Consider the following 25,862-nt stretch of genomic DNA (forward strand, 5'->3'; position numbering starts at 1 on the left):
AATCCATCAAAAGTGATTTACAAATTATTGGTAAAAATTAATAAAAAAATCGATGATTCACATTCTAAATCCCTTTTAATGAGGTTAGAAGTTTCAGATTGGACTGATTTTTTTTTTCGGATGATCTTCCCATCATAGAGATCATCCTCACAAAAAATCTGCTCAATCTGAAACTTCTAAATCCATCATAAGTGATTTACAAATTATTGGCAAAAATTGGTAAAAAATCGACGATCCACATTCTAAATCACTTTTGATGGGGTTAGAAGTTTCAGATTGGACTGACTTTTTTTCTCGGGATGATCTTCCCATCATAGAGATCATCCTCACAAAAAATCAGCTCAATCCAAAACTTCTAACCCATAATTTGAAATTTTATTACTGTTACATTGTTTTTACATATGTTTTTTCATATGTCCCTAGGTCCGTTCCCATGTATATATATTGATCACTAAATCTATTTTTAAGAGTGTTTTTGCTCAGACTCCTTAATACTTTCCATACTTCTATGAGAAAAAAAAAAAAAAAATTTCTTGATAACGATAAGAAATTAGTTAAATGCCTTCCTTGTTTGACTTTCATGTAATTATGCTCACACTTTCAATGGACAAACCTCAAATTCACACCTACTCACCCACTTGGATGGGAAACTAAATACTATTTTTAATATATAAAATTATTTTTATTTAATAATTTTAATTGGTAAAGTCTATGGGTCATTATCAAGTTTAAATTATTAAATCAGCTTTTTTTTAATGATTTGGGAATTAAATATTTTGAAAAACCTAATGATGTTCACTGTTCATTTACTATACTCGTAACAATGAACTGTCCTAAGTACCCTTCTAAATAGTCATGTGTGTGGACCTGACAATAAAGATTGGCTTTGAAATATTTAGGAATACAACAGTGAAGTTCCCTCTGGATGGTTGAAAGTAATAATGAGAAATTTGGGGGTCCAACTCAAAACCAATTGATAATTAGTGAAGAGACCCAAGAGTTTATAAGGAGAGAGACAAGGCAATGAGTATCTGATGTAAGACTAAACTCAACACGCCCCCGCACGTGTGGGCTGGACTGGATTGGACTGGACTGGTCGAAGCATGTGGAGATATGAACTAAGTGACATGAAGGAGAGATAGGCCAGCTCTAATACCATAATAAATTTGGGGGTTTAACTCAAAACTAATTGGAAATGAGTGGAGAAGCCCAGGAGTTTATAAGGAGAGATACAAGGCAATGAGTGTCCGATGTGAGACCAAACTCAACAGGACCAAAATCCCATGCTCAAATGCATGCATTTGAAGGTGCCTTAATTGTAGAACCTCTAATAATTAAAGTTCGTAAGTTTCAAAGACTACATCAACTGTCTGGAAGCATTTTTAAATGAGACCACACCAATCTTAGATGCCTTACGTTTATCAGATTACTCATGTCTTCCAATAAGCTCTTAAACTTTATATAATCAAGGTCCAACACCCGCGAAAATTTCAAATGAGTGGAACATAGTTTCCAAGGAATTCAAATGGTAAATGCAAAAGTCCTTATACGACACAACCAGAGATTGAATTGAAAGATGGATATTTTTCAAGTTGGATGCAAATGTCCTTATACAAGTGGGACGCCACTAATAGCTGAATCAATTCATAATCAACAACACTAGAAAGATTGATGCAATTGAGATATCCAACAGAGACTTGCAATCAATAATTTCAATGAGACATTTGTTGATCGTCCGTAATTAACTCCCGAACACACCAACAACCATTTCCTGATCTGACCCACCTTCACTATTCATCCAAATGATGAATTGATCGATACAATCATCTGTGTCTTAAATGGTTTCTCTGAACTTAACCAATCACTTTTGGAGTGATTTTTTCAATTTTGTGCTTATGATGTTAGTGGCATCTTCAATTATTAAGTAACCGATCTCATTGAGTCTGCTTTTGAAAAGTAGGATTTGGTACTCTAGACCAAAAAATATTTTGGACTCTTGAAGGAGCACCGATCTCATTAAAAACAGGTTTACTGATTTGTCAAAAATATTTTAAATAAAATGAAAATGAAAATCATGAGACATTTGTGAATTGTGAAGGTATAGAAGATAGGATTATTATTTAATTTTTTTTTTTTTTTTTTTTTTTTAAGTATAACTATTGTCAGAAAGTGGGCAATCAAGATCGATTCAATGATGATAGTGAACTTTATTGCAATTCTGAGAAGACAATTGCATGAATCCTAATAGGGTATTTATAGAAATTATAATCATTACCAAGATATAAAAATTAAACATAATATAAAGATTATAATTAACCCAAACAACTCTTACTATTTAAAATTAAATATCTTACTCATAAACACGTCCCTACATTGTATATACTAATTAATTTTTTTTCACCATTTGGGTGAGACTAATTAATTAAATATCTTACGTGCAACTGATTGAGTTGAGGGTCAAGCGGATTTTGGATGGTCAATTTATGATAATCCACTCGAATGATGGGCAAATAGGGAAGGAGCCTAGTAATTTTATAATCATTTGCTATTGGGACAGATTGTGGGGCCAACCAACATCAATCACGATTCCGGCTCACTATTCATTTTAATTACCAAAACATAAACATTAACGATATCCGAGGTTTTAAAGTGACAATTTTGCAGGTATAAAATGACAATATCGTAGGTATTAAGCGACTATCTCACAAGTTTCGCTACTTTTTCCAAGATCGTCACTATACAAACCGACGAGATTATCACTTTGAAAGAAAGGGGGTAAGGAACTAGCACAATTTGCACATTCACATTTTGAGAATTAACCTGTGATTTCGTCAAATTTGACTCCCGAAATGGTAATTTACCCTATATATTGGATGGAAGATATGTGCTTCCCCTTGTATAATAAGAAAAAGGGTGAACGAAGAAAATTCTTGTCAGAGGAGATGCAAACCATTCAGAATGTTGTAAGAATATATGAACTTTCATGCATGGAATATCTTTGAAAAAGCTATGAAAATGACATAATTACCCTCACAAGTTTGCAGACTCAATGAAAGTAAGTTGTAATTCGATAAGGGTATTCTTGTCAGGCTATAAATTCCTTGCACATATTTCCACCATACCAATCTAATTTTCTCGAAACTATTTTCTTTCAATCACGCTTAAGGACCTTCGTTACAACAGCTCTGGTGACTACTATCGCAATGTAAGCCAAAATCGTTACAGCAATCCCTGCCAGAAGGATGATAAGGTCGTAAGTTGCATTCTGGACTGCATAAACACGGAGCCCAATTATGTTCCAAAAGCTCTCGGTCCATACAGGGTCGACCATGCCCATAGTGTCCGAAGCATTTGGCGGCATCAGATTCCATCTTCCGGATTCAAACTTCAAACGGGTCGAGTATGCAGGAATGTACCTGAAAGGAATAATAGTGTGATTAAAAGACTTCAAAAAGATAAAACACAGCAAGCCATTACAAACTACATAACTACAATTCACATTTTGGGTGGAAAATAGTTTTTTTGGCTAAAAAATGCCATTTGGAAGTGTATGATTGGTCATTTTCATGAGAAAATCATTTCCTTGACGGTAATTTTCATGTCTCAGGCAGAAAAATACTCCAAACCAACCCCGAGAAATATGATTTTCTCGTCAGGGTGGGAAAATCCCAATCTTCTCGTGATTACCCTCACCCAAAAATTAAAACCCTCTTTTGGACATTTTCCTAGGCGTAATTGGATACCAACAAAAATTTTCTGAGAAAATCTATTTTTCCTAGAACATTCTCCAAGGAAATTGATTTCCCCGAGGAAATTTTTTTTGTTGCAATCATTTACATCCTTGGTGAAAGTCCTTACTTTTGGAAGAGATCCCAAGGTGGATCCATCCCTCTTTATGCGTACCCTTTGCATTACTTTGCTGTGGACCTACATGTCAGTTATATTTCCTTAATTAATGAGTAAATAGTCATTCTAAACTGACTACGCTGATGTGGCAGGATACACAAAACCATAGATTTTTTTCCTCGAGAAACAAGGAGAAAGATCTATGGTTCTGGAGACACTGCTACATCAGCACAGTCACGTCAGCATTTTCCATTAGTAAATTACCTTGTTGTAGAGACAACACAAGTGCCCTTTCCATCAGTTTCTGCCCTAATGCATACTGCACCATTTTTGCCGCAATCTTGTGAGCAAGAACTCATATTTTCCCTCGGAGTAGAAGTTCTATCGGCTAAAAAATTCCATACAAATCGAGATACATCGCTCACATATTCAGGATCCGGAGTAGAGGAAGGTTCGTCCATGAGAACACCAACATAGTGGTTCGGGCATGTACTGGTGGGTGCGATATAATCCTTCACCAGTCCACAATCAAGTCCAGGTTCACAGCTCAGTAGGCACCCCAAGAGTTCCTCAACTAAAGAGGAGTTCACGTTGATAGAATTCAGTACTGATGTACTTGATTCTTTTTCATCGCTAGCAAGAATGTAAAGGGTGCGAGCAACAAGAGAAGCAGCCGCAACTATTGCTGATGAGTTAATATTTGCTGCATGGAAATAAAAAATATTAAATAAGAAATATAGCTGTTTTGGGAGGAATATATATAAGTGCAACATTCATGAATATTGCAACACTCACAAAGATCATCAAGGTGGCTGTGGTAGAACTTGTTAACAAAAGCAGTATCAAAGTCTTCCAAGACAACCCCTGCAGTCGAAGGGTTCTGTATAGAGAGAATAGCTAATACCATTAAAAAAGCTGGCTAAATCAATTGGTCACCCAAAACTTCTAGTTCTAGTACAGTTTGCATGTTTTAGCTATTATTAACATACCAACTCAAGTATGATAAATTTAATATCAAGAAGTATCATAATTTATAATATGATATCTACTGTTTAATAGACAGTATATGCACATATATTTTTACTGAAAACAAGACCAAACTTACATGAAAAGGATAAGCGTTAGACTGTATCGCTTTTTTAATATGACTAACAGTGATGATATGGATGAAGAAAATGCAATTTGAGGAATCTACTTTATTGATCAAACCTTTTTGACGAATGCCATCAATGAAGATGGAGGTATCCCAGGATTTGAAATATTTGCCATGGAGATCACAATGTTCTCAGATCCAAGTGACTCACGAGCATGTTTGAAGGCACTCAACGTTTTATTTGCAGTAGATGAACCCTACAATTAGAACCAATGGAAATGTTACGCAAAATAATGGGAAAGAAGAACTATTATTGCACTAATTGCAGATTTACACGAAAGTAATTATGAGATTTATTCACTATGTGCTAAATCTAGAGTGTGGGATCTGAAAGTTTCTAACAATTTTGTGCCCTGGATAGGAGTGGGATTCTCTCTGTTACAATTGCTAAATGCTTGCTCATGGTTTTGTATATGTAAATTGTAGGGTCTCACGACTTCTTTAGCATACTTACCACTAATAAAAGGTAGATTCTTCTTTTTAGTGTAAATTATACTTAAAAATAGGTAAATATGGAAATTGTGGACTTCATTTTCTTTTTGGCCAAGGTGTTACCAGAATTTGGGGGAATAGCTTTTGAAGATCTTTTAGTATGACCATGGTTAAAGGCCTCAAAGACCAATGCCCAGTCCAGATTGTCTGACCTGGATTGAATGGTGAACCATCCAATCCACTTGAAAGAGCCTTAAACAATACCAATAAGTCGAAGAGAAATCCTACAAGTTTACAGCATTGGGCGTGCTCAAATTTGTAAAATAACTTGAATATAATGGTCATCTAACTAATGGTATTTCTCATGCCAACAAGCAGATTGAAAAATGATTGATCTACTCTAAACCTAGCTTAGAAGATCACTCTTGAAAAAAATATACTATTTATGTGTGGACACACAAAACACACTACCACAAAATATTAAGGAATGCATTATATACAACCTACATTAGCATGGAAGATGAATATTAGGGGGAAAATGGGAATCATGGGAAAAAAAATCAAAGAAAAATTAACATGAATATTGAACAATAATAAATAATAAAAAAAGCAACGTAACAAATTAACAATCATCATAATCAGGACATGAATTCCATCAATCATTTATATATGTGATTTAAACTAGTTTTAAGAAAAAAATTCAAAATAAACAAGCATTAACTTCTCTTTTTCTCATAGAAAAAAAATGAGCTTTCAGTCCTTGATTGGAAACAAAATTGCACAAACCTTCACTAATGTTTGGTTGATTTAGATAGATTTATGAATCAAAGTAGTTTTGGTATAATTCAGAAGCTTGGTGAGGTTTAGGTCAACCTAAGATGGAACAATCAAAATAAATTGACCAAGATTTGGACGATCTCAAGCAAAATCATCCAAAGAAAGAAAGCAACTTTGGACTGAATAAGAATTGTCCAAAAGAATCTCATAGAGAAGGAGGAATTCATAGAGCCACTCATCTCAGATTTTTCACGTCCAAATACACTTAAGCTAATCCAAACCTAACAAAGAGACCCATCAAACAGATCTAAAGGGACAAGCTCACCAATATGAATCCAATGATTTTATGTCATGCAATTGAGGATACTCAAAAATACCCAAAAACAGACAAACATCAGAATATATCTTACACAAATTTTAACAAAAACAATTACAACAGCAACAACAAAATTATGAATAATCAGCCAAATTCAAAGTAATTCAGAAATGAAAGATTTCCATAGAACCATTATATTCTGTTGCAACAATAAACAAATTTCTCACCCCTGTTGTATGAGCAAAAAACGAATTGACCCCTTGACTGAAGGCTTTACCGATAGATCCAATTTCCAAGACCTAGGCAAGAAAATCCAGCATTGGAACCGTTAGGCTTAACATATTTTAATAAAAAATGAGCAAGCACCAAATTAGTTACCATAAAAAAATGTAAAACATAACAAAGAAAGTATGAAATCATGTATAATACTTGCATTTCACATAATGGAGAAGTGATATATTAGATAAGGATAGATTGTAGAGAGAAGGAAACTCTACAGTGGATTTTCAACACCAAAGGTCAGCCTAAAATTTTATCCAATTTCAAAAACCATCATCATCAAAGCCGTATCCCAAAGATTTGTCATTGGCTAAATGAATCCTGATCTTCCATTCTGTTCTGTCCATGCAATATCTTCGGTTATATCCCACTCCAAAAAACTAAACGTCATAAAATATGCAAAGAACAACAAAAACAAAGTTATATATATATATATATGTCCTTCCAATGACTTGGAGTTAATCCTTAGACTAGGGAGTCATTATTACAATCCAGGTATCCAGCCCATTGAAACTCACTCAACCATATTAAAATGGAAACAGATGAAAAATTACTCATAAATTTTTGAAGGTTTCGATGTTATCAATCATCTTAATATCTCAGTTAACCAAAACTAGATCACGATGCTCAAAGATTTTGAGTAAAAAAGATCACATCAAGTATGTCACCACCGTATTTAGATCCCTTAAAAAAAAACAAAATAATTGAATGAATTGTGAGTGAATGTATCGAAAATTTGCTTACATAGGCTAGTCTTCCCCAAACAAACATAAGCACTTTTAATCAACTCAGTGGTGAGTGGTTATCAGACTTGTAGTTAAACAGTAACTAGTGTCCAAGTGCCAGAGAACTCATTCTAGAAACTATTATTCATGGAAACACAAGGTCCTTAAAAGTTTGAAAAATGTCCAATACCAATGACTCAGACTTAATTTGTTTCACAAATATGTAGGGAAAGAATATAAACACAGCAAAGTTAACGATGCAGAATGCAGTACATAACAAAATCAACCCAAATTATGGATATTTTTTCTAGGAGGGCAATCCATATAAAGAAAAGAAGACTACCAGCTCAAACAGTGTGCTGTTAAGGCCACTAACAGCTTCCGAGTGCATATCTAGTTCAGCCAGAAATCTCCGGCTACCGAGGTAACCCCATGCTTCTCCAGTGAAAACCACAAACATGAGCTGCATTAAATTAAATGAAGTCAGAAGAGGATTCTATAAGAAGATGGAGATGAAAAAAATCTAAGAATCAATGAAGAATATCAAGCTCGTCGTAAAAAAAGCTAATCCATAAATAAAACGAATGAGAGAAATGCATTGCAATAATAAGATGAACATCACTAGATCATCTAATCTATTGCCGGTTCAGCTGCAAACTTAACATATAGCTTGAAACATATTGACTTCCAAGGAATTTCCCTCTCTCTATTCTGGGTTTGTAAATCAATTTTTCAATATCTTCATAAAAGTCTCCATCATTCTGCCTACTTACCCTATTCAAGTTAGCCTAATGGTCCATTAGGACCTAGAAGCCAGTTGCTTTAGAGGATTGCTCCATATACCGTCTTTGGGTAATGTAAAAGTAACAAAATAAAAATAAAAAAGGGAGATTCTATTGCCACACCAACTTCGATAATGCCACCGCAATTCATATGTAAATCACCAAAGAATTAGCACACATCTTTGCATGACATTAGCAAACGTTGATGTGGCAATAGTAGCTCTCTAAAAAAATTGTAACCATCCCAGCAATATATTTAATTCCCCTGTAGATAATATTGTATATAAATCATCCATGTATTTGAAATTTTGAATAATGAGTTTCCAATTTTTTTTACATCTACTTATATACATAAAAAACAACGCATCTCTCTTTACTTGCCAAAATGCAAACAATATTTAGGTCATACGTACTTGTTTATTAAGCTCATTTGCACCATCAATATGGGAAAGAGCATCAACTGCTGCCAGCAATGATATCATACCCTGGGAAATTGTTTCAAACATTTACGTTTTGTATAAATTCAATTTATAATAGTCTCTATTGAACGAATTGATTCAACAATCAACAATTTTTCACAAACAGATTTTTGAACTTACAGATAAAGGGGAATCAGCACCAAGACTTTTGTCACGGAAAAATGATGCTGAGTCCATGGAAGTCACCACTAATATGATGGGCTTTGGTTGTTTTGAGGATGAAATATTAATTGGTGGTAATGAAGACAAGACACTGCCCTTCAGATGTCAGAAGCATGTAACTGAAGGTTATAAATGTACAAAGCATATAAAGCATCCTCCAATCACTAAACATATGCAGGTAACAAAATACCTAAAGATAAAGCCCATTAACCACAAATATAAAAGATATTTGCCAAAACTCAAGTCTTCCTGTAGCAGATGGAGAAAAGGTATCCCCTGGTTGGTTTTATTATCTTTCCTTCGAAGAGTATCTAGTCGATTGGCTGGAATTTGACAGGGTTATATGGGGCATCTTTGGAAACTTATTGTGTCACCTCAACAAGATAGATGGTGCTGCTTTGAGTTGATATAATACATTCCTTGGTAGTTGAAAACTGTGGTTATCTATCCTCTTCTAACGATTACTACAGTCACAGTCAGGGTTCGAGAATAAGTCAGCAAAAGAAAATTTTTGAAAACACAATACATTCCCCTTTTTTCCGTTTTTTCCCAATCTAATTGCAAATTTTGAGATTTAATCATGAAGTTTGTAAAAGATGAGACTTATTGAAAAACTCAGGACTCAATTGTGATTTAATTGATAAAGGAAACATTCACAACTTAGTCGTGACTTGATTGCATGGAAAGTCATTTTCCATGTAATTTGAATCCATGTGAAATGGTAGTGGAAACTGGGTAGGGTGGTGGAAAACCAAATTCCATTGTTTGACTGCATCTATACAACACCAAGAAAAAAACAAAAAAAAACTGAGGAGGAGGAAAAAGAAGAAGGGAGGGGGGCAAAGCAAGGCGAGAGAGAGAGAGAAGTAGGTGGCCAGCAGCGATGTAGAGTGGCAATCGAAGGTGACAGTAGTGGCTGTGAGGAACAAGAAAAGAAGAGGAGGAATTTGGGGGAAAATGAAATTCACATTTGGCTGGATTTTTGGATGAGGGTGGAAATCCATTTTCCATGGACAAAACCAATCAAACACATGGAAAATGGATTTCCCACTCATTTTCCATGTGCAATCAAACACACTCTTATCTTTTATTTCTTATGTTAGTCATATCTAACGTAAGGATGTACTTGTAATTGTGTACAATACATACAAATATAATGAGAGTATAAGAATCATCTCTCATAACCCTAATTTCCCGATCTCTTTTCTTCTCCTCTCCTCATCCAGACTCATCAAAAATGCTAAAACCTTCAATTCAACTCGGTATCGAAGCATTAATAGATCAGATTCCTTAAAGCAATGTTGACATCATGCAGACATCAGCAAAGGTCACTTGTTTGACCACAAAAATGTTGGATGACACATCTTTTTAAGAGATCATGATTTATCGACATTTAAGGTATTTTTCTCTAAAAAAAATTTTAGACCATTTGATGCATTGTTTGTTGAAGAGAAAGAGTGGAGGAAAAAACCTAGATTCATGTTCTTTTTCTAGGATTCCGTGAGTGAGGAATTTTTCCAACCACATCTAATTGTACTCGACTTATGCGGATTTTTGTTTTTGAGTATTTTTACTTTTTGAGGCTCATTTTTTCTTAATAATAATGATTAGGACATCTGAGATCATGGGTCTTTTCCACTGGGCCATTATTTAAATTTTTTGTTTTATTTAGTTTTATGTTCAGGAGGGTCTATTTTAACGATTAGGATGAGTATTTGGACTTATTTCTATGTTATTTTGTCCATGGTCATAATTTTTTCGCTTAAGCCCCACCTAGGCCCTGCCTAGCGCTTTTAACAACCCTAATGATAGTATTGTCATAACTCCTCTAACCTATGCACCCCAACTCTAATAATATATTCATGTTTACAGGGTTCACTAAATAATCCAAAACTTTCCATGCATTTTCCTATTAAGCTGAAGGTATTTGTCAGTGATTGAGGCACTCTCAATCTTGGAAATGTAGCCAATAGCTCTCATATTGACGACAACTATGATTTTATGTTACTTTGCTAACAACCTCCTTAAGTTAAAATAAAAAAAATTAGACCAAAATAAAAATGTCTGACATAACACTAATGTGCAACACAAAGAAATCTCACCTGTAGCCACCCAAGGGCAGACAAGACTGCTCTTTTAGACAAGATTCTGAATCATGGGTTCCAGTCTTTGTCGTCTAATCAAGATCAAGCATATTACAGATCATTAAACAGTGAAAGGTCAAATAAGCCTAGCAAATGAAATCATTAGAAACAGCGTATTTAAAGATATTCAAAATGTCAAAGGAGAACCTCGTACCTGCATTACAAGATCAAACTCAGCCACATCTACAGTATAATCTTTCTTCTTGTTATTCTCATTCTTGTTGGCAATCTGCATGTATAAATAGAAACTTAAGCTTACAAAAAATAAAACTAGGCTACAATCTGAAGAAAAAAAAAATTCAAAGACTTAAAATTAGCAAATAATTTCATCAATATTTTCCAAAACAAGAAGGTTGCCAGACATCAAATTAAACCAAAAAAAGAAATAACCATATGAACCATTAACGACCAGAATTCCAGATGCATGTGTATGTATGCATGTGTAAATAATTTTCCAGAAGATCATGCAAATGATAAGACAGTTATAAAAGTGTAGCATTACCTCTTGAAGGATTAGTGTGCCATCCTGAGAAAGTAAGAAAACAGGAAAATTGTAGCTGTTCCACATAATACCAGATCCCTGCAGTCATGGACAAATGAATTGTTGCTAATAGGGTGGTCTAATTCAGAAACGTGTCTTCCATGAAGTATAATTTCATAACTTACAGAAGGGTTCCATTCATAATTGTGGTTTTGATAAGGAGCAAATTCAGCTTGGGGAAATTTTTCAACTGGCGAAAATCCTACAAAGAAGCAAAGTTGTATAACTGTTAATAACTTTTCTCACTCAAACTCAGTAAACATAAATGAATACTCTTACCTTTTGTCTCATTTTGGATATTAGTCCTTGATTCAACTAAAACACCACCTACTTTCTCAGCAAAATTTTGATCATTTGATACCCTGAACAAGTAAAGGTAATCTTTAACATCAAAGATACTGCATGGTGTTGAAAATTCATTTCAAATGCATGGACACATAATTGAACATATACACGCATAGAGACTTGCATACGCAATGCAGTCATGAATTGGTGTGGAATTCCCACTAAGACATTTTCCTGACTAGCGTGAAATTTTCATGAAAATGCACATATGCATTGGACTTTGTACTTACATGAGTTGATAAGGATTAGAGACATTTTTTTTTTCAATCGTAAAAGGGTTAGAGAAACAATTTCTTCTTTCAAACAGAACCAGGATCACCAGATTCAAGACAATAATAAAAGTTAAAATAATCACCAGTATGGGAACAATGGATGAAGAACATCAACATCATAGAGCCACACAAGCCGAGACAATGATATCATATCTCAAAGGAAAAAAAACGAAATGAAAAAGAAAGATTGGAAATTATAAATTTCTTAACGTATAAGGCAATCTCCCAATCATTCTCACATAATCCACATCAATGTTTGAAACATTAGGGACTCGCAGAATTTGTCTTTCCCGCATAAAAATGGAAAGCTTGTCAATTTTGAAATAGATACAGCGTGCATTTGAAGAGAACTGAGCAAAATGTTTTATGTACCTTTTTATTATCATGTTTCAAGATATGAAAGAGTATGTCATGAGGCATGACCATGGTTTAAAATCTAGTCTCGAGGTAAAGTTTCGATTAGGAAAATCGAAAACGGACACAACCAAAAGATCCCAAGACATTTCAGAACAATCCAAAACATTCAATTTTTCGTTGGCCAAAATCAGAATGTTATGCCAAAACATTGTAAAACAGAACCGAACTTTGAATCATGGTCATGACTAAAGAATGTTTAATTTTAGCTTCCTTTTTCGAACTTTATGAAAATTTTTACAAACATGAACACTTAAAGTACGTTTATTTGCAAAAAAAATATTCTCTCGAGATATTTATTTTCCTAAAAAAGGAATATCGATGATTGGCTTTTCCATTTTGTTTTAGTTCCGTCAACCATTTTAATGAACAAGAAAGAAGTAGAAAAAGGATGTCATAAATTCCCAAAAAGAAAGTAAGGGGTGATGATAAGCAGGTTGTTGGTTACGGTGCTTACCTTCCACATCTCTTGTTTTCCTGAGAAACCTTTTTTTTTCCTCAATGGGGGTGGCAAATGCTTTCATGCACCAACATGAAAATTCATTTCTGAAACCCTAGAATAGATCAAATAAATGCGAATAAAACGTTGGTTTCCCAAATCGATTTTCTCAACGATTTTCATACAAACGAACACACCCTAAAAGAAATGTTTGCACCGTGTAAATCTCAACTCTCAAGTTGTTTCTCTCTAAATACAGAATAATTAGTCCCAGACATAAACTGGCGAAGTTCTGAAACCTTGATCCAGTATAGGTACTCAAAGTGTGAACATGAGACTTTTTCCTAAGCATTGGCAAGATTGTAATAAAGGTAGTAGATTGCAATAGCCCGAAAAATCTATCAGCATAGAGATCTAATCAGAAAAAAAAAGTGTCAATCAACTTAGGTTAATTATTAGCGTCGAGGGGAAATCATTTTCAGAAAATGGCCTTTGATAAATGACCATGCAGATCTTTGGCAAAACTTTGAGTGAATGTCAGACATGCCCTTTTTTCTGCAGTAATGATGGCTATATGTATATCTTTTGTTCAACTCAGCATCGATACCAATTAAAATGTATCCAGACATAAAAACTTAATTGTAAGAAGAAAAAAACCTTGGATAACATTATTTGAGCATCGTAGAAACCACATTACAGAGAGACTAGAATATAATACAACCAAGGCAGGAAACAAATTAGATAGTAAATGAGAAGAATAGCCATGCCTGGTAAAGAAATTCTGCATGTCATCTAGTGAAATCAAAATCGCAGAAGAAGAAGCCAACTCAACAACATTCTTGAATCTTACAACCGGAGCAACAACCTTATCACGGCCGGGATCTGAAGACATTAATTACAACTTTATAAGAACTTAACAAGATGAATAACGCACCAAAGGTTCATAGATGACTATGTTCAAGTCAATGAAGAATTTGATGAGGTGAGTTATAAGTATATCATGATGCATTCTTGCTAGGAAAATGTCTCTTGATGTTCATATTTGCACTTACTCGCACAACCAATTTCACCAGAAAGGTTCAGCAACCGTACACAAGGATATCCATCGATAGTCAAGTACATTGACTTCTCAAGATCAGGAACTGATTCCAAAGAGTTAACCTGCCCTAAAGTTGTCCAACAAAATGTATTAGTTCAGCCTGAAAAAGTGAAATGCAAGAATCAAATGCAAATGAGGTCCCAAGGAAACAAATTACAATTGTACCAGAAAATGATATATTATACATACATAGGTAGTAATTAGAAACTAAATAAAAAGAAACAAGCAGTAGCACCACTAACAAGAAGTCCAGTCATTTTTGTTAATAGACATGACCCCATAACCTAATTGGTTGTCATTCTGGAACACAGCAATAAGATTGAAAGTATTACTCAGGAACAAAACGGTTGTTGTGGAGCATTACTCATTTCGTGGTCTGTTGGGTTTATGGTTGGAGCGTAATAAGCACATTTTTTATGGAAAAACTTTGGATCCTCAAGACATTATACTCTCAGTATTGGGTTTGCAGTTTTTGTGATCAACAGTACTTGAGGAACTTAGGGGTGTAAGGTTTGTTGACTTTGTAGGAAATTGGGAGGGGATGTGCCGTATTACACGAGATTAATCCTTTTGTATCGTGTTTGTGCTTGGTTGGCCATCTTGGCCAACATTGCTTCCTTCTAATTAATAAAATTTTACTTATCAAAAACCAAAAAGATTAAAAGTTTCAACAATCTAAGCTTGTTTTTTTTTTTTTCTTTTTTTTCTTTTTTTTTAAACACTTAGCTAGCCAAGCAAGATTAAGGGTCAGTAATTAGTAGGTCAATAGGTCAAGGTCGGTTTTGAACCTAGGATATGATACTTTAACCAACTTAGAAAGTTGGCACCTTAAACCGAGCTTGCCCACCAGAATGAGGAGAAAAGTCACCCTTGTTAAAAGTTTCCTAAATATCCAAAGGCTAAAGATGGTATTAGCTATCTAAAGCTCACTCAAAATGAAAATTGCACCACCCACATGTGTATTATATATTCTAGGGTTTGTGATGCCTATGTGTCACGGCCCTATTCTTTCGAAGTGGGGTCGTGCGGCGCAAGGGGGTCAAATCCACTTGCAAGCCTGTAAAATGATCGTACACCACACACACGTAGCTAGCAAACAAGTAAACGAGGCAACACGAGATAAAGCCCGAAGGCAACTTTGTTGATATAATATTGATTACACGGTGTAACGCGTTATAAAAGCAAATAGATGCGTTACAAGCAATTGATGATCCTATGACACGCGGGACTTCCACGGAGCTGGGCTTCAAGGCTTCAACAACGTGGGTGTAGGCCGGGGATTGGGATAGCACTGACACCCTTCCTACAAAGTGTATGCTAAGTCTTTACTAGATTTCCAGAAGGGAACATCAAAAGTAGAGGCCGGTCATACTCCCTTATTACTAAAATGCCACTAAGCTAACAAGGATGCCCTGGCACGGGGCTGACACGTACCCTAAGCTAACAGATATGCCCTGGTACGGGGGCTGACATGGCTTCATAACGAGCTTTACATAGTGTTACATAGGGGCTCCCGGGTGACTCCGGGGCGAGCTACACCTAAACTCTAGGTGTCAGAGTACATGGCCGTTACAGTCTCCCCCACCTATTCTGCAGACGTCCTCGTCGCATTGTCCCTGACAAACTCTTCAATCTTCTGCTTGAATGGTTGTAGGTTCTCTGCTCTTTCCCAGGTGGCTTCACATTCTGGCAAGTTCTTCCAAGTGACAAAGTACTCCATGTGCTGCTGCTTGCTTGAACTGCTGCTGACTTGACGCTCGACGAGAACTTGGTCGACAACACGTTCCGGCTGGATTGTTGAACGAGAAGGTGAACGTGTTGGAATGCTGCGTGCTGGATCTACTGGATCTGCATGGAATGGCTTGAGACAGCTGGCATGGAAGACAGGGTGGATGTTGCGTAACCAGTACGGTAACTTCAGCTTGTAGGAGACCTTGCCGACTCGAGAGAGGATGAGCATTGGACCTTCATAACGCTGTAGTAGACCCCTGTGTGCTCGCTATACTCGGTTGAACCTTCTCAACTGATCTGTCTTGAGTAGAACTAAGTCACCAACTTTGAAACGATCTGGTCGACGATGTCCATCAGCCCATTTCTTCATCCGCTTTGACGCTTTTTCAAGGTAAGATCTGGCAATTTCATTGTTGTCCTGCCAAAACTTAGCAAACTTGTACGCCCTTGGACACTGTCCCTGATATCCTGAAACAATAGTATGAGGAGTTAAAGGTTGTTGGCCAGTAATAAGTTCAAAAGGACTCTTGTTGGAGGAAGAGCTCTTCTGAAGGTTGAAACAGAATTGTGCGACATCGAGAAGATTCGCCCAATCCTTTTGGTTGGCAGTGACAAAATGCCTGAGATACTCCTCCAACATGGCATTAAATCTTTCAGTCTGCCCATCTGTCTGTGGATGTCCACTGGTCGAAAAGTCAAGCTGAGACCCAAGTAATCTGAACAATTCGGTCCAGAATCTCCTGGTAAATCTTGAATCTCTATCACTGACAATGTTCTTGGGCACACCCCAATACTTGATGACATGCGTGAGGAACAAGTGTGCTGTTTCTTCTGCTGAGCAATATGTCGAGGTCGGTATAAATGTAGCATATTTGGAGAAACGGTCCACAACCACAAGGATGGACCCATACTCTGCAACCTTCGGCAAACCTGTGACAAAGTCCATAGAAACACTTTCCCAAGGCCTTTGGGGGACTGGAAGCGGTTCCAGCAGCCCGATAGGTTTGTCGCGCTCGATCTTGTCTTGCTGGCAAATGAGGCAGGTCCTCACATAGTCTAACACATCATCACGGATGTTCGGCCAGTAGTATCCTCGATCCAAGAGAGCTAATGTGCGGCGCCAGCCCGGATGGCCAGCCCATGGAGTGTCGTGACACTCCCTCATCAGTTCTCGTCTTAGCCCGTCCGCACGTGGAACAAACATGCGGCTCTTGGTGGTATATAACAACCCATCCCGAAGCCAGAAACGGCGTGCTTTCCCCTTCTGCACCATATCCATTATGGCCTTCGCCTGGGGATCACTGTTCAAACCATCCTGAATTCTCTGCTGTAAAGTGCTGGTAACTTGAGAAACTTGTCGCTGAAGTGCTGCTAGCTCTGCTTTGCGACTCAAGGCATCGGCCACGCTGTTGTTCTTTCCTGGTTTGTAATCCAAGGCCAAGTCAAACTCTGCGAGGAATTCTTGCCAACGAGCCTGTTTTTGTGTCAACTTCTTCTGAGTCAGGAAATGGCTCACTGCCACATTATCAGTCTTCACATGAACTTGTGACCCCAACAGATAATGTCTCCAAACTCTCAAACAGTGGACGACAGCTAACAACTCTTTCTCCTGTGCGGTATAGCGTCTCTCAGCATCATTGAGCTTCCGACTTTCATAAGCAAGCGGATGCCCATCCTGTAACAACACTCCTCCAATAGCAAAGTCAGATGCATCTGTCTGAACTTCAAAGGCTTGGTGATGTCGGGTAGAGCTAAGACTGGGTCTTGCATAACAGCAAGCTTGAGGTCTTCAAACGCCTCATGACACTTGTCCGACCAGGACCAAGTGTGATCTTTCTTCAACAGGTCTGTGAGAGGTGCGGCTCTTTTGGAATAACCTTGGACGAAACGTCTATAATAGTTCACAAGACCGAGGAATGACCTGAGTTCTGTGACAGTAGAAGGGGTTTTCCATTCATCAATAGCTCGCACTTTCTCCATGTCCATCCGGATCTGTCCATTACCCACAACATGGCCAAGAAACATAATCTGCTCTTGGGCGAATGAACACTTCTCTAGCTTGACATACAACTGATTGTCGCGAAGCACTTGAAATACCTTGCGTAAATGTTGAACGTGCTCTTCTAAGGTAGAACTGTATACCACAATGTCATCGAGATATACCACAACAAACTTGTCGAGGTATGGTCTGAAGAGGTCGTTCATCAAGGTGCAGAATGTCGCAGGTGCGTTCGTAAGGCCGAAGGGCATGACTAAGAACTCATAGGCACCATACCTGGTAGAACAGGTAGTTTTCGGCTCATCACCATCTGCAACCCGTACTTGATAGTACCCTGATCTCAAATCCAACTTGGAAAAGTACTTGGCTGCTCCAAGTTGATCAAACAAATCAGCAATCAGTGGAATCGAATACTTATTCTTGACGGTAACCTTGTTCAGCGCTCGGTAGTCTACACAAAGTCGCAATGACCCATCATGCTTCTTCTGGAATAAAACAGGCGCCCCATAAGGTGCCTTCGAAGGTCTGATAAATCCAGACTCCAGAAGTCCATCAAGTTGCGTGCGTAGCTCAGCTAGTTCCGGAGGACTCATCCTGTATGGCCCCTTTGCAGGAGGCTTGGTACCAGGTACTAGTTCGATTTGATGATCAATCGGCCTACGTGGCGGTAGGGTCTTCGGAAGCTCTTCCGGCATAACATCATCAAATTCAGTCAAAACCTGTTTAACCAATGGGGGAGTGGAACTATGGTCCTGATCATCAGGTTCAACTCGCAAGGTAGCAAGAAACGTTTGCTCACCTTTCTTCAACCCTTTCTTCAGCTGAAGGGCTGAGATCATCTTTTCCTCTTCTTTACCTGTAGAGAAAGGAATGAAGCTTGGACTTTCACCTAGCAAGCCCAAAGTGTTGGCAAATGGCATCGGAACGGCCCTGTTCTGTCGCAGAAAGTCCATCCTAATGATAACTCGGAACTCATCGAGTAGAACTGCGAGAAGATCTAGCTTACCCTTCCATGGACCTATCTTGATGGCCACGGACTTGGCCGACCCTTGTATAGGAGTGGCCTCGGAGTTAACAGCTTTCATACGGCTTGAATCCTTTTCGAGCCGGATATTGAGGCGCTTCGCCTCTGCAGGGGAAATGAAGCTATGCGTAGCTCCCGTGTCAACCATTGCCTGGGTGGTCTTACCACCAATCTCCACATCAACATACATGAGACCCTTACGCTGACGGATCGTCTTAGTCTCAGAGGTCTGTTTCATTGCATTCAACAGATGCATAGCTCCCATATGAGAAGATTCATCCTCATCTTTCTCACTTGAACTCTCGTGACTAGGGTCACTCTGGGAAGCTAACAGTGCATTCAACTTGCTTCTCTGCGGGCAATTGAACGTCTTATGAGGACCACCACACAAGTAACACTGAATCTTGTTGCGGTGATTGTTCGACTGGGTACCGGTGTTCTTCGAAGGGGAGGAATCCCGATGGGATCTCCTGCTTGGACTGTGTCTAGATCCTCCATTTTTACCTTTGGAAGACCCATGGGTGCGTTCACTCTGCTGAGAGTACCCTTTCGACTGATTGGATACCTTCTTTCTATTCCCATCCACGGGAGAATAGTCCGTCAACCGCTCAGCTGCGGCGATAGCAGTCGTGAGGTCTTGCACACGTTGCCTCTGTAGTTCTGTCTGAACCCAAGGCTTAAGCCCTTCTGTAAACGAGAACAGCTTGTCTTTCTCTGACATATCACGGATATCAAGCATCAATGCGGAAAATTGCTTGACGTAGTCGTGCACGGTACCAGTATGTTGGAGTTGCCTCAACTTCCTGCGGGCAATGAACTCCACATTCTCGGGTAGGAACTGATTCTTCAGCTCCCTTTTGAGGTCTTCCCATGTATCGATGGAGCATTGGCCACTCTCCATCTCGGTGTACTTTGTTCGCCACCATAGCTTAGCGTCACCTGCAAGATACATAGAAGCAGTTGTTACTTTTACCTCTTCTGAATCCGGTCGAGCTGCACGGAAGTACTGTTCCATATCAAACAGGAAATTCTCGAGCTCTTTCGCATCGCGTGCACCACTGAAGGCGCGTGGCTCGGGGACTCGCAAGCGCGAGGGAGGAGCATCACCACCGGTAGGCCGCTCGTTACCAACGGCTCTTACCAGGAGGCCTACCTTAGTAGTGAGCTCCGTAATCTGTTCCTGTAACATGGCTATGGTTCCTCGGGTGTCTTCCTCGAGGTCAGTCACTCTGGCTCGGAATGTCTCGGATCTTTCCTCCAGCGTGTTCTGTCGATCATCCAATTGCGCAATACCATCAACTATCCCGGATAGCATACCTACCTTTTCCTCTAATACCTCAATGCGTTCCTTGTTTGTACGTGGTGCTGGTGTGTTTGGAGCGGGTAGATCCGCGGTACTAGTAGTTCCTCTTACCATTGTTCGCGTGAACTAAATGGAATCTCGGGGGAATACCTACTGTGCTCAAACAACTGCTGCTCTGATACCAACTGTCACGGCCCTATTCTTTCGAAGCGGGGTCGTGCGGCGCAAGGGGGTCAAATCCACTTGCAAGCCTGTAAAATGATCGTACACCACACACACGTAGCTAGCAAACAAGTAAACGAGGCAACACGAGATAAAGCCCGAAGGCAACTTTGTTGATATAATATTGATTACACGGTGTAACGCGTTATAAAAGCAAATAGATGCGTTACAAGCAATTGATGATCCTATGACACGCGGGACTTCCACGGAGCTGGGCTTCAAGGCTTCAACAACGTGGGTGTAGGCCGGGGATTGGGATAGCACTGACACCCTTCCTACAAAGTGTATGCTAAGTCTTTACTAGATTTCCAGAAGGGAACATCAAAAGTAGAGGCCGGTCATACTCCCTTATTACTAAAATGCCACTAAGCTAACAAGGATGCCCTGGCACGGGGCTGACACGTACCCTAAGCTAACAGATATGCCCTGGTACGGGGGCTGACATGGCTTCATAACGAGCCTTACATAGTGTTACATAGGGGCTCCCGGGTGACTCCGGGGTGAGCTACACCTAAACTCTAGGTGTCAGAGTACATGGCCGTTACACTATGGCATGGTCGTCCTGATTGGGGTTAAGAAGGTAAAAGAGGAAGACAATAAAGTTGTATGGGTATTATTGGAAAAAGGGGTAAAGGCTATAAAGTTGGAGAGGTATTGTTGGAAAGGTTAGAAGAGAAAAAGTTTAAGTTGGGGGTGGGATGGGAGGAGAGTGCGGTTCTAGGAAGATCTTTGATGTGGGGATTTTGCTCTAAAGGATAGATTCACCCGTTTGTTTCAGTTGTTGTTGAAGAAAGGTTCATGTATATCTAACTTTTTGGTGAGCATACATAAGAGGATCAGGTGGGTCAATGGGTTCAGAAATGTTTTTAACGATTGGAAAGGTAGGGGAGGGCCTCTATGGCTAATCTGTTAACAGGCACATCACTTTCTGTGGGCTTGGATAACTTGGTCTGGAAAGAGGCCAAGGATGGGGTTTTCTCAGTTAAATCTTTCTATAGATCTTTGCAGGAGGAGGGTGAGATGGTTTTCCCTATAGTGGCTGTTTGGGGGCCAAAGGTTTCATTCTTTATTTGGACAGCCGCTTGGGATAGCATTCTTACTTTGTATGGTCCTTTCTATAGGGGGCTTCACACTCCAAACTTTTGTGTTATGTGTAGGAAGGATGGTGAGTAATGCATTGCTCATTGGCTCGAGAGATTTGGATGTATTTTTCGAATTTCTTTGCTAATGTGTAGAGTTGTTTGCTTTTGACGGTTAAAGACTTGTTCGACGGTTGGACAGGCCTAGGTTCCTCGTTTATGATGGCTGAACGCATTTTGTGGTCCATCATTTCTTTTGTTGTCTGCTCAGGGGTTAGAAAGAAAGGAGTCTGTCTTGGGATAGTATCATAGTGTTAATCATAGGATCTTTATTCTTTTGGTGTAAAGCGTTTAAAGAGTTCAAAGGTGCCTACTTTGAGGACTTCATGGGGAGATGGAAGTAGGTTTGTAGATTGGCTTAATTGTATACTGGGTGGCTTGTGTTTGTACTTTCTTGTTGTCATCTTGACCACACTTTAATATAAGTTGTTTTTACCTTAAAATAAAAAAATAAGAGAAAGGATAATAAAGTTGAAGGGGTATTCTTATAAAGGGATGAGAGAAAAAGGGAATAAAGTTGAAAGTGTTCCTCAAGATACGTGTGAGATTGAATCAAAACCGTTATTTATGGGGGATAAACATTGGGGGAAGACAACCCCTATGTTTTATTATTATTATAATATCTTGAGAATTCAAGGTTTAGAGTTTTTGTTCACTCTATATAAGTACCCATACTAGTACAAGATTACAAATCTCCCAAGAGTTTGTATATTGTAAACTATGTAAAGGTTCTTCCTTTAAAATGGTGAAAGAAAACATCATCGTTGAAAAAGAACATGAAACTACAATTTGTATCATTGAACCCCAAATCAAAAACTTCTGCTAAGGATATGAGGCAAACTAAAAGAATGGACTACAAAAAAGACAAGAATTCATAAGGGTTCAACTTCCTTACTAAACCTTCAACACTGTAATTAACCTTCCATGTGGAAAGTAGTTAATTACAAAGCTTTGTGTAGGAGTAAAACCATGTGGAATCTTGCCATCGAAAGGGTAGGTTGGGAACTTGGAAGTCGAGAAATTTGTCAAAATACGGGAAAATGACCCAAATAAAATTCTTCTAAAAGTATTCCAACTTATGTTCTCTCTCTTTTAACTATTCCCAGAAGTTTGGTACTAAAGCTTGATAAGCTCTTCCGCAATGTTTTGTAGAAAATCAATGATTCCCACAAATTCCATCCTATCAATTGAAAGCATTTTTGTTCCACAAAAACCATGGATCTCAGGTTTTCAAATTGTGAGCCTCACAAACTTAGCACTAATAGGAAAATGCCGATGGAGATTCAAAAATGATCAAGGAAATTTGTGTAATAGAGTGATTAATGGAAAGTTCAGGTTTGAAGTGTATGGTTGGGTAGGCTGCATTGTTATAGTTGTGGAGTATGGAAAATCATTCAACAAGTGCTTTCTAAGTTTCATAAATATATATATATAGTTTTTAGAGTAGGTAAAGGAAATAGGGTCCAGTTATAGGAAGATCACTTTAGTAGAGTGTCCCTTTGAAAATTAGTTTTCAAATCTTTAGTCCATTTCTTTAAAAGAAAATAACTTATATTTAGAATTTCATGGTTTTGGAAGGAAGTGTGCGGTCGTGGCATCTTGGTTTTCATAAGACCTTCAATGAATGAGAGATTCAATCTATAGCTCACCGCATTAACCAATTACCTAAACGTCTCTCTCTATGGGAGAGGAAGATGATTGAGACAAGTGTCAGGATGGATATCTTTTTGTTAAGTATTTTTATCATTCTATGATGGTACTTCCATCCTCTAAGTAGCTTTCACTATGTGGGGTCCAAGAGCTCCTTCTAATGTAGCGTTCTTCATTGGATGTGATGCCTTGGATAAAATTCTTACAATGAACCATGTTGTCTTTCAGAGTGTTATTTCCGTGCAATTTTGTTCATTTTGCAAAGCAAGTGAGGATAATGTCTTTCACCTCCTCATCTATTGTAGTTTTTCTCATACCATTTGGTGCCACTTCATTTCTCTTTTTAATGTCTGTTGGTGCTTTCAATATTTCATTTTGGATTTATTTCAATGTTGGCAGTCACTGCAATTTCTCTTAATATAAGGATTCTTTGGAGCCTAATACCATTTGCAATCTATTGGGCCATCTAGAGAGAAAGGAACAATCATGTGTTTGATGAAAAGTAGCATTCGATTCAAGATGACACCACTAGTAATCTTGGTTTTATGATCTTCGAGTATAAAGTCTTTAAGGAATTTAGGGGCCTCGCATCTTAGGACTTTTATCCAGGTGGGACATAATTTATTTAGAGAATTTGTAGGTTTATGGGGTGTTGCTTCGGGTTTTTTTTTTTTTTTCCATTTTGTTTTCTGATATTGTTGCTTGCTATTTTGTAGGTAGGTCTCTTGCCTCCTTTTTTTACCTTATAATAAAAAAAATTTGCTCATGATCAATCAAAAAATATTTGATGCTCATTATATGAAAGAAAAAAAATGTTAACTATCCATCTTCAAACACTCTGCTACCCTGTGATAAAATCCCCATAATGAGTAGACAAACAAAAATAAAACACTCCCTCAGCCCCTCAACTCCCACTCATAATTGCCTCTACAAATTTCTTATCATGGGCAAGAACAATCACAACTCAGAAGTCAAAGTTTGATACAGCATTTTCAAAGGCCAAAAAAAAAAAAAAACCACTCGCCTAGACACTAGACATTGCGTTGCAAGTCCTTATCGCCTCGCCTACTCTACGGAATCAATATACATTGTGAAACAAAGGCTCCAAAAAAGTGCCAAAAGGTGACACCTCAAGCATGCTTCACATAGTTCTTCGTATGTCTTTAGCTCAGATCAAGCTTGTTTTCCAACTCACTTGTGCAAAATCTCACAGTTCCCCAAATCAGCTAATAAAAGAGGGAAACAAATCAAAAAGGGGGTCGGTTGTTCCTCATTGTAATATTCATGTATATAGAATTCTGATAAGAGCTAGTTCAACAAAATAGAATATTTCGGACGAATTAGGTTGGAATCTTTGGGCTAATTTTAGTGGCAGTCATGGTTCAAATTTCAAAATATCCAAATGTATTGACTGATACTTATTGATATCGGCAAAGACCAATGTGAAACATTGATCCCTAAAAACCATGCTTCAAAATATAAAAATGCATTGACCGATATGTGTTGGTCTCAGCCGAGACCGATGTGAAACATTTAATGTTTAGGGAATGTATCAGAAAGTTTTGCTTGATAAAGTATTGTTTTTTATCTTGATGGAAACATCGAGATGATATTTGAAACCTTGGCAGCAATAATTCCAAGTTCCAATAGGAACCAAATGCTTAGGTAGTTAGATCATTTCTTTATAATCCAACCGAATTTTCACCCCAAAACAACCAAAGACATCCATATAAGATAACAGATTCATTCAAAAACTCAGTAATGAGCTGATTTCAAGTAAAATTGCTTCCGAAGCTTTGAATCCAGCAAAAGAGAAACTGAGCCAATATGATTTCGAGATTATGCAAGCGTAAGATTCATTCAATAAAATTCAAACCATAAATGAAGAACAATTCACATCAGGAAAAAAAGAATTACAGAGATTATGCTTTGAGGAAAGTAAATTTTCAAATTTGAGAAATTCGAGCAAACTCACCGGAGAATGCGAGGTGAAGTTGAGAAAGAAAGAAGAAAATCACACAAAAATGTTTGGTCGCCATGGCGAAGATGCAGAGATTGAGACAAACTTAGAAACCCTAGGCCATGGTCGTCAAGTCTTCAGGAACATGACAAGATACTATTCTCTCTCTATACTTCTTAATGAAGTTGGGACTTGGTTGGATCTTTACACGTTCAGGTCGGACAACGAGACGACTCGTCCGATTTGTCTCGGGGTCTTCACCAACGAAACGGGTTGACAAGTCATCTCAAACCGATGTGTTCCTCAAAAGTCACTCCATTGTATGATTTTAAATTTCGTCCGAGACCATGATGCTCATCCAATATATCTCGATATCGTCCACTAACGATAGTGATAGACAAGTCAAATGTATCAAGCTACATTTGATACCATGGTTCATTTTTCTCATTGTTGAACGAGACAACTCAAACGTATCAAAAAACTTGTTCGAGAGACTCGATCTCATTGATAGACAAGATATCAAAACAAGTTTTAAAATCATGCTCAATTGTTGCATTGTTGAACAAGACAACTCAAATAAATCAAACAACCCATCTAAGACAGTTCAGTCTCATTCATGGACGAGACGA

At 38.0% G+C, this 25,862-nt stretch overlaps 1 protein-coding gene across 5 annotated transcripts; it reads right to left on the minus strand.

The window, feature by feature from the left end:
• Nucleotides 1–2,941: 2,941 nt before the first annotated feature.
• Nucleotides 2,942–25,413, minus strand: LOC147398078 (Zn-dependent exopeptidases superfamily protein). Of its 5 annotated transcripts, XR_015179733.1 has the most exons (17): nt 25,249–25,412; nt 14,159–14,272; nt 13,874–13,988; nt 11,916–11,998; nt 11,762–11,838; nt 11,598–11,675; nt 11,250–11,324; nt 11,054–11,127; nt 8,910–9,042; nt 8,724–8,795; nt 7,872–7,991; nt 6,752–6,823; nt 5,056–5,196; nt 4,642–4,726; nt 4,111–4,549; nt 3,859–3,927; nt 3,277–3,416 (listed from the first exon to the last, which is right to left on the minus strand). XR_015179733.1 is itself a non-coding variant. In XM_086447192.1 (16 exons), exons 1-16 carry the CDS (start codon nt 25,310–25,312, stop codon nt 3,152–3,154), a joined length of 2,007 nt encoding a protein of 668 aa, XP_086303318.1. In that variant the 5' UTR covers nt 25,313–25,411; the 3' UTR covers nt 2,942–3,151. The 5 variants fall into 5 exon arrangements, 4 of the variants coding, with proteins under 4 accessions (XP_086303318.1, XP_086303320.1, XP_086303319.1 ...); XM_086447192.1 differs by lacking the exon at nt 3,859–3,927 and having other exon boundaries at nt 2,942–3,416; nt 25,249–25,411; XM_086447194.1 differs by lacking the exon at nt 3,859–3,927 and having other exon boundaries at nt 2,942–3,416; nt 14,159–14,267; nt 25,249–25,390.
• Nucleotides 25,414–25,862: the final 449 nt, after the last annotated feature.

Source organism: Akebia trifoliata, chromosome 7 (genome assembly GCF_017979445.1).
Source record: "Akebia trifoliata isolate Shusen 1 chromosome 7, ASM1797944v1, whole genome shotgun sequence".
NCBI classification, from domain to species: Eukaryota; Viridiplantae; Streptophyta; class Magnoliopsida; order Ranunculales; family Lardizabalaceae; genus Akebia; species Akebia trifoliata.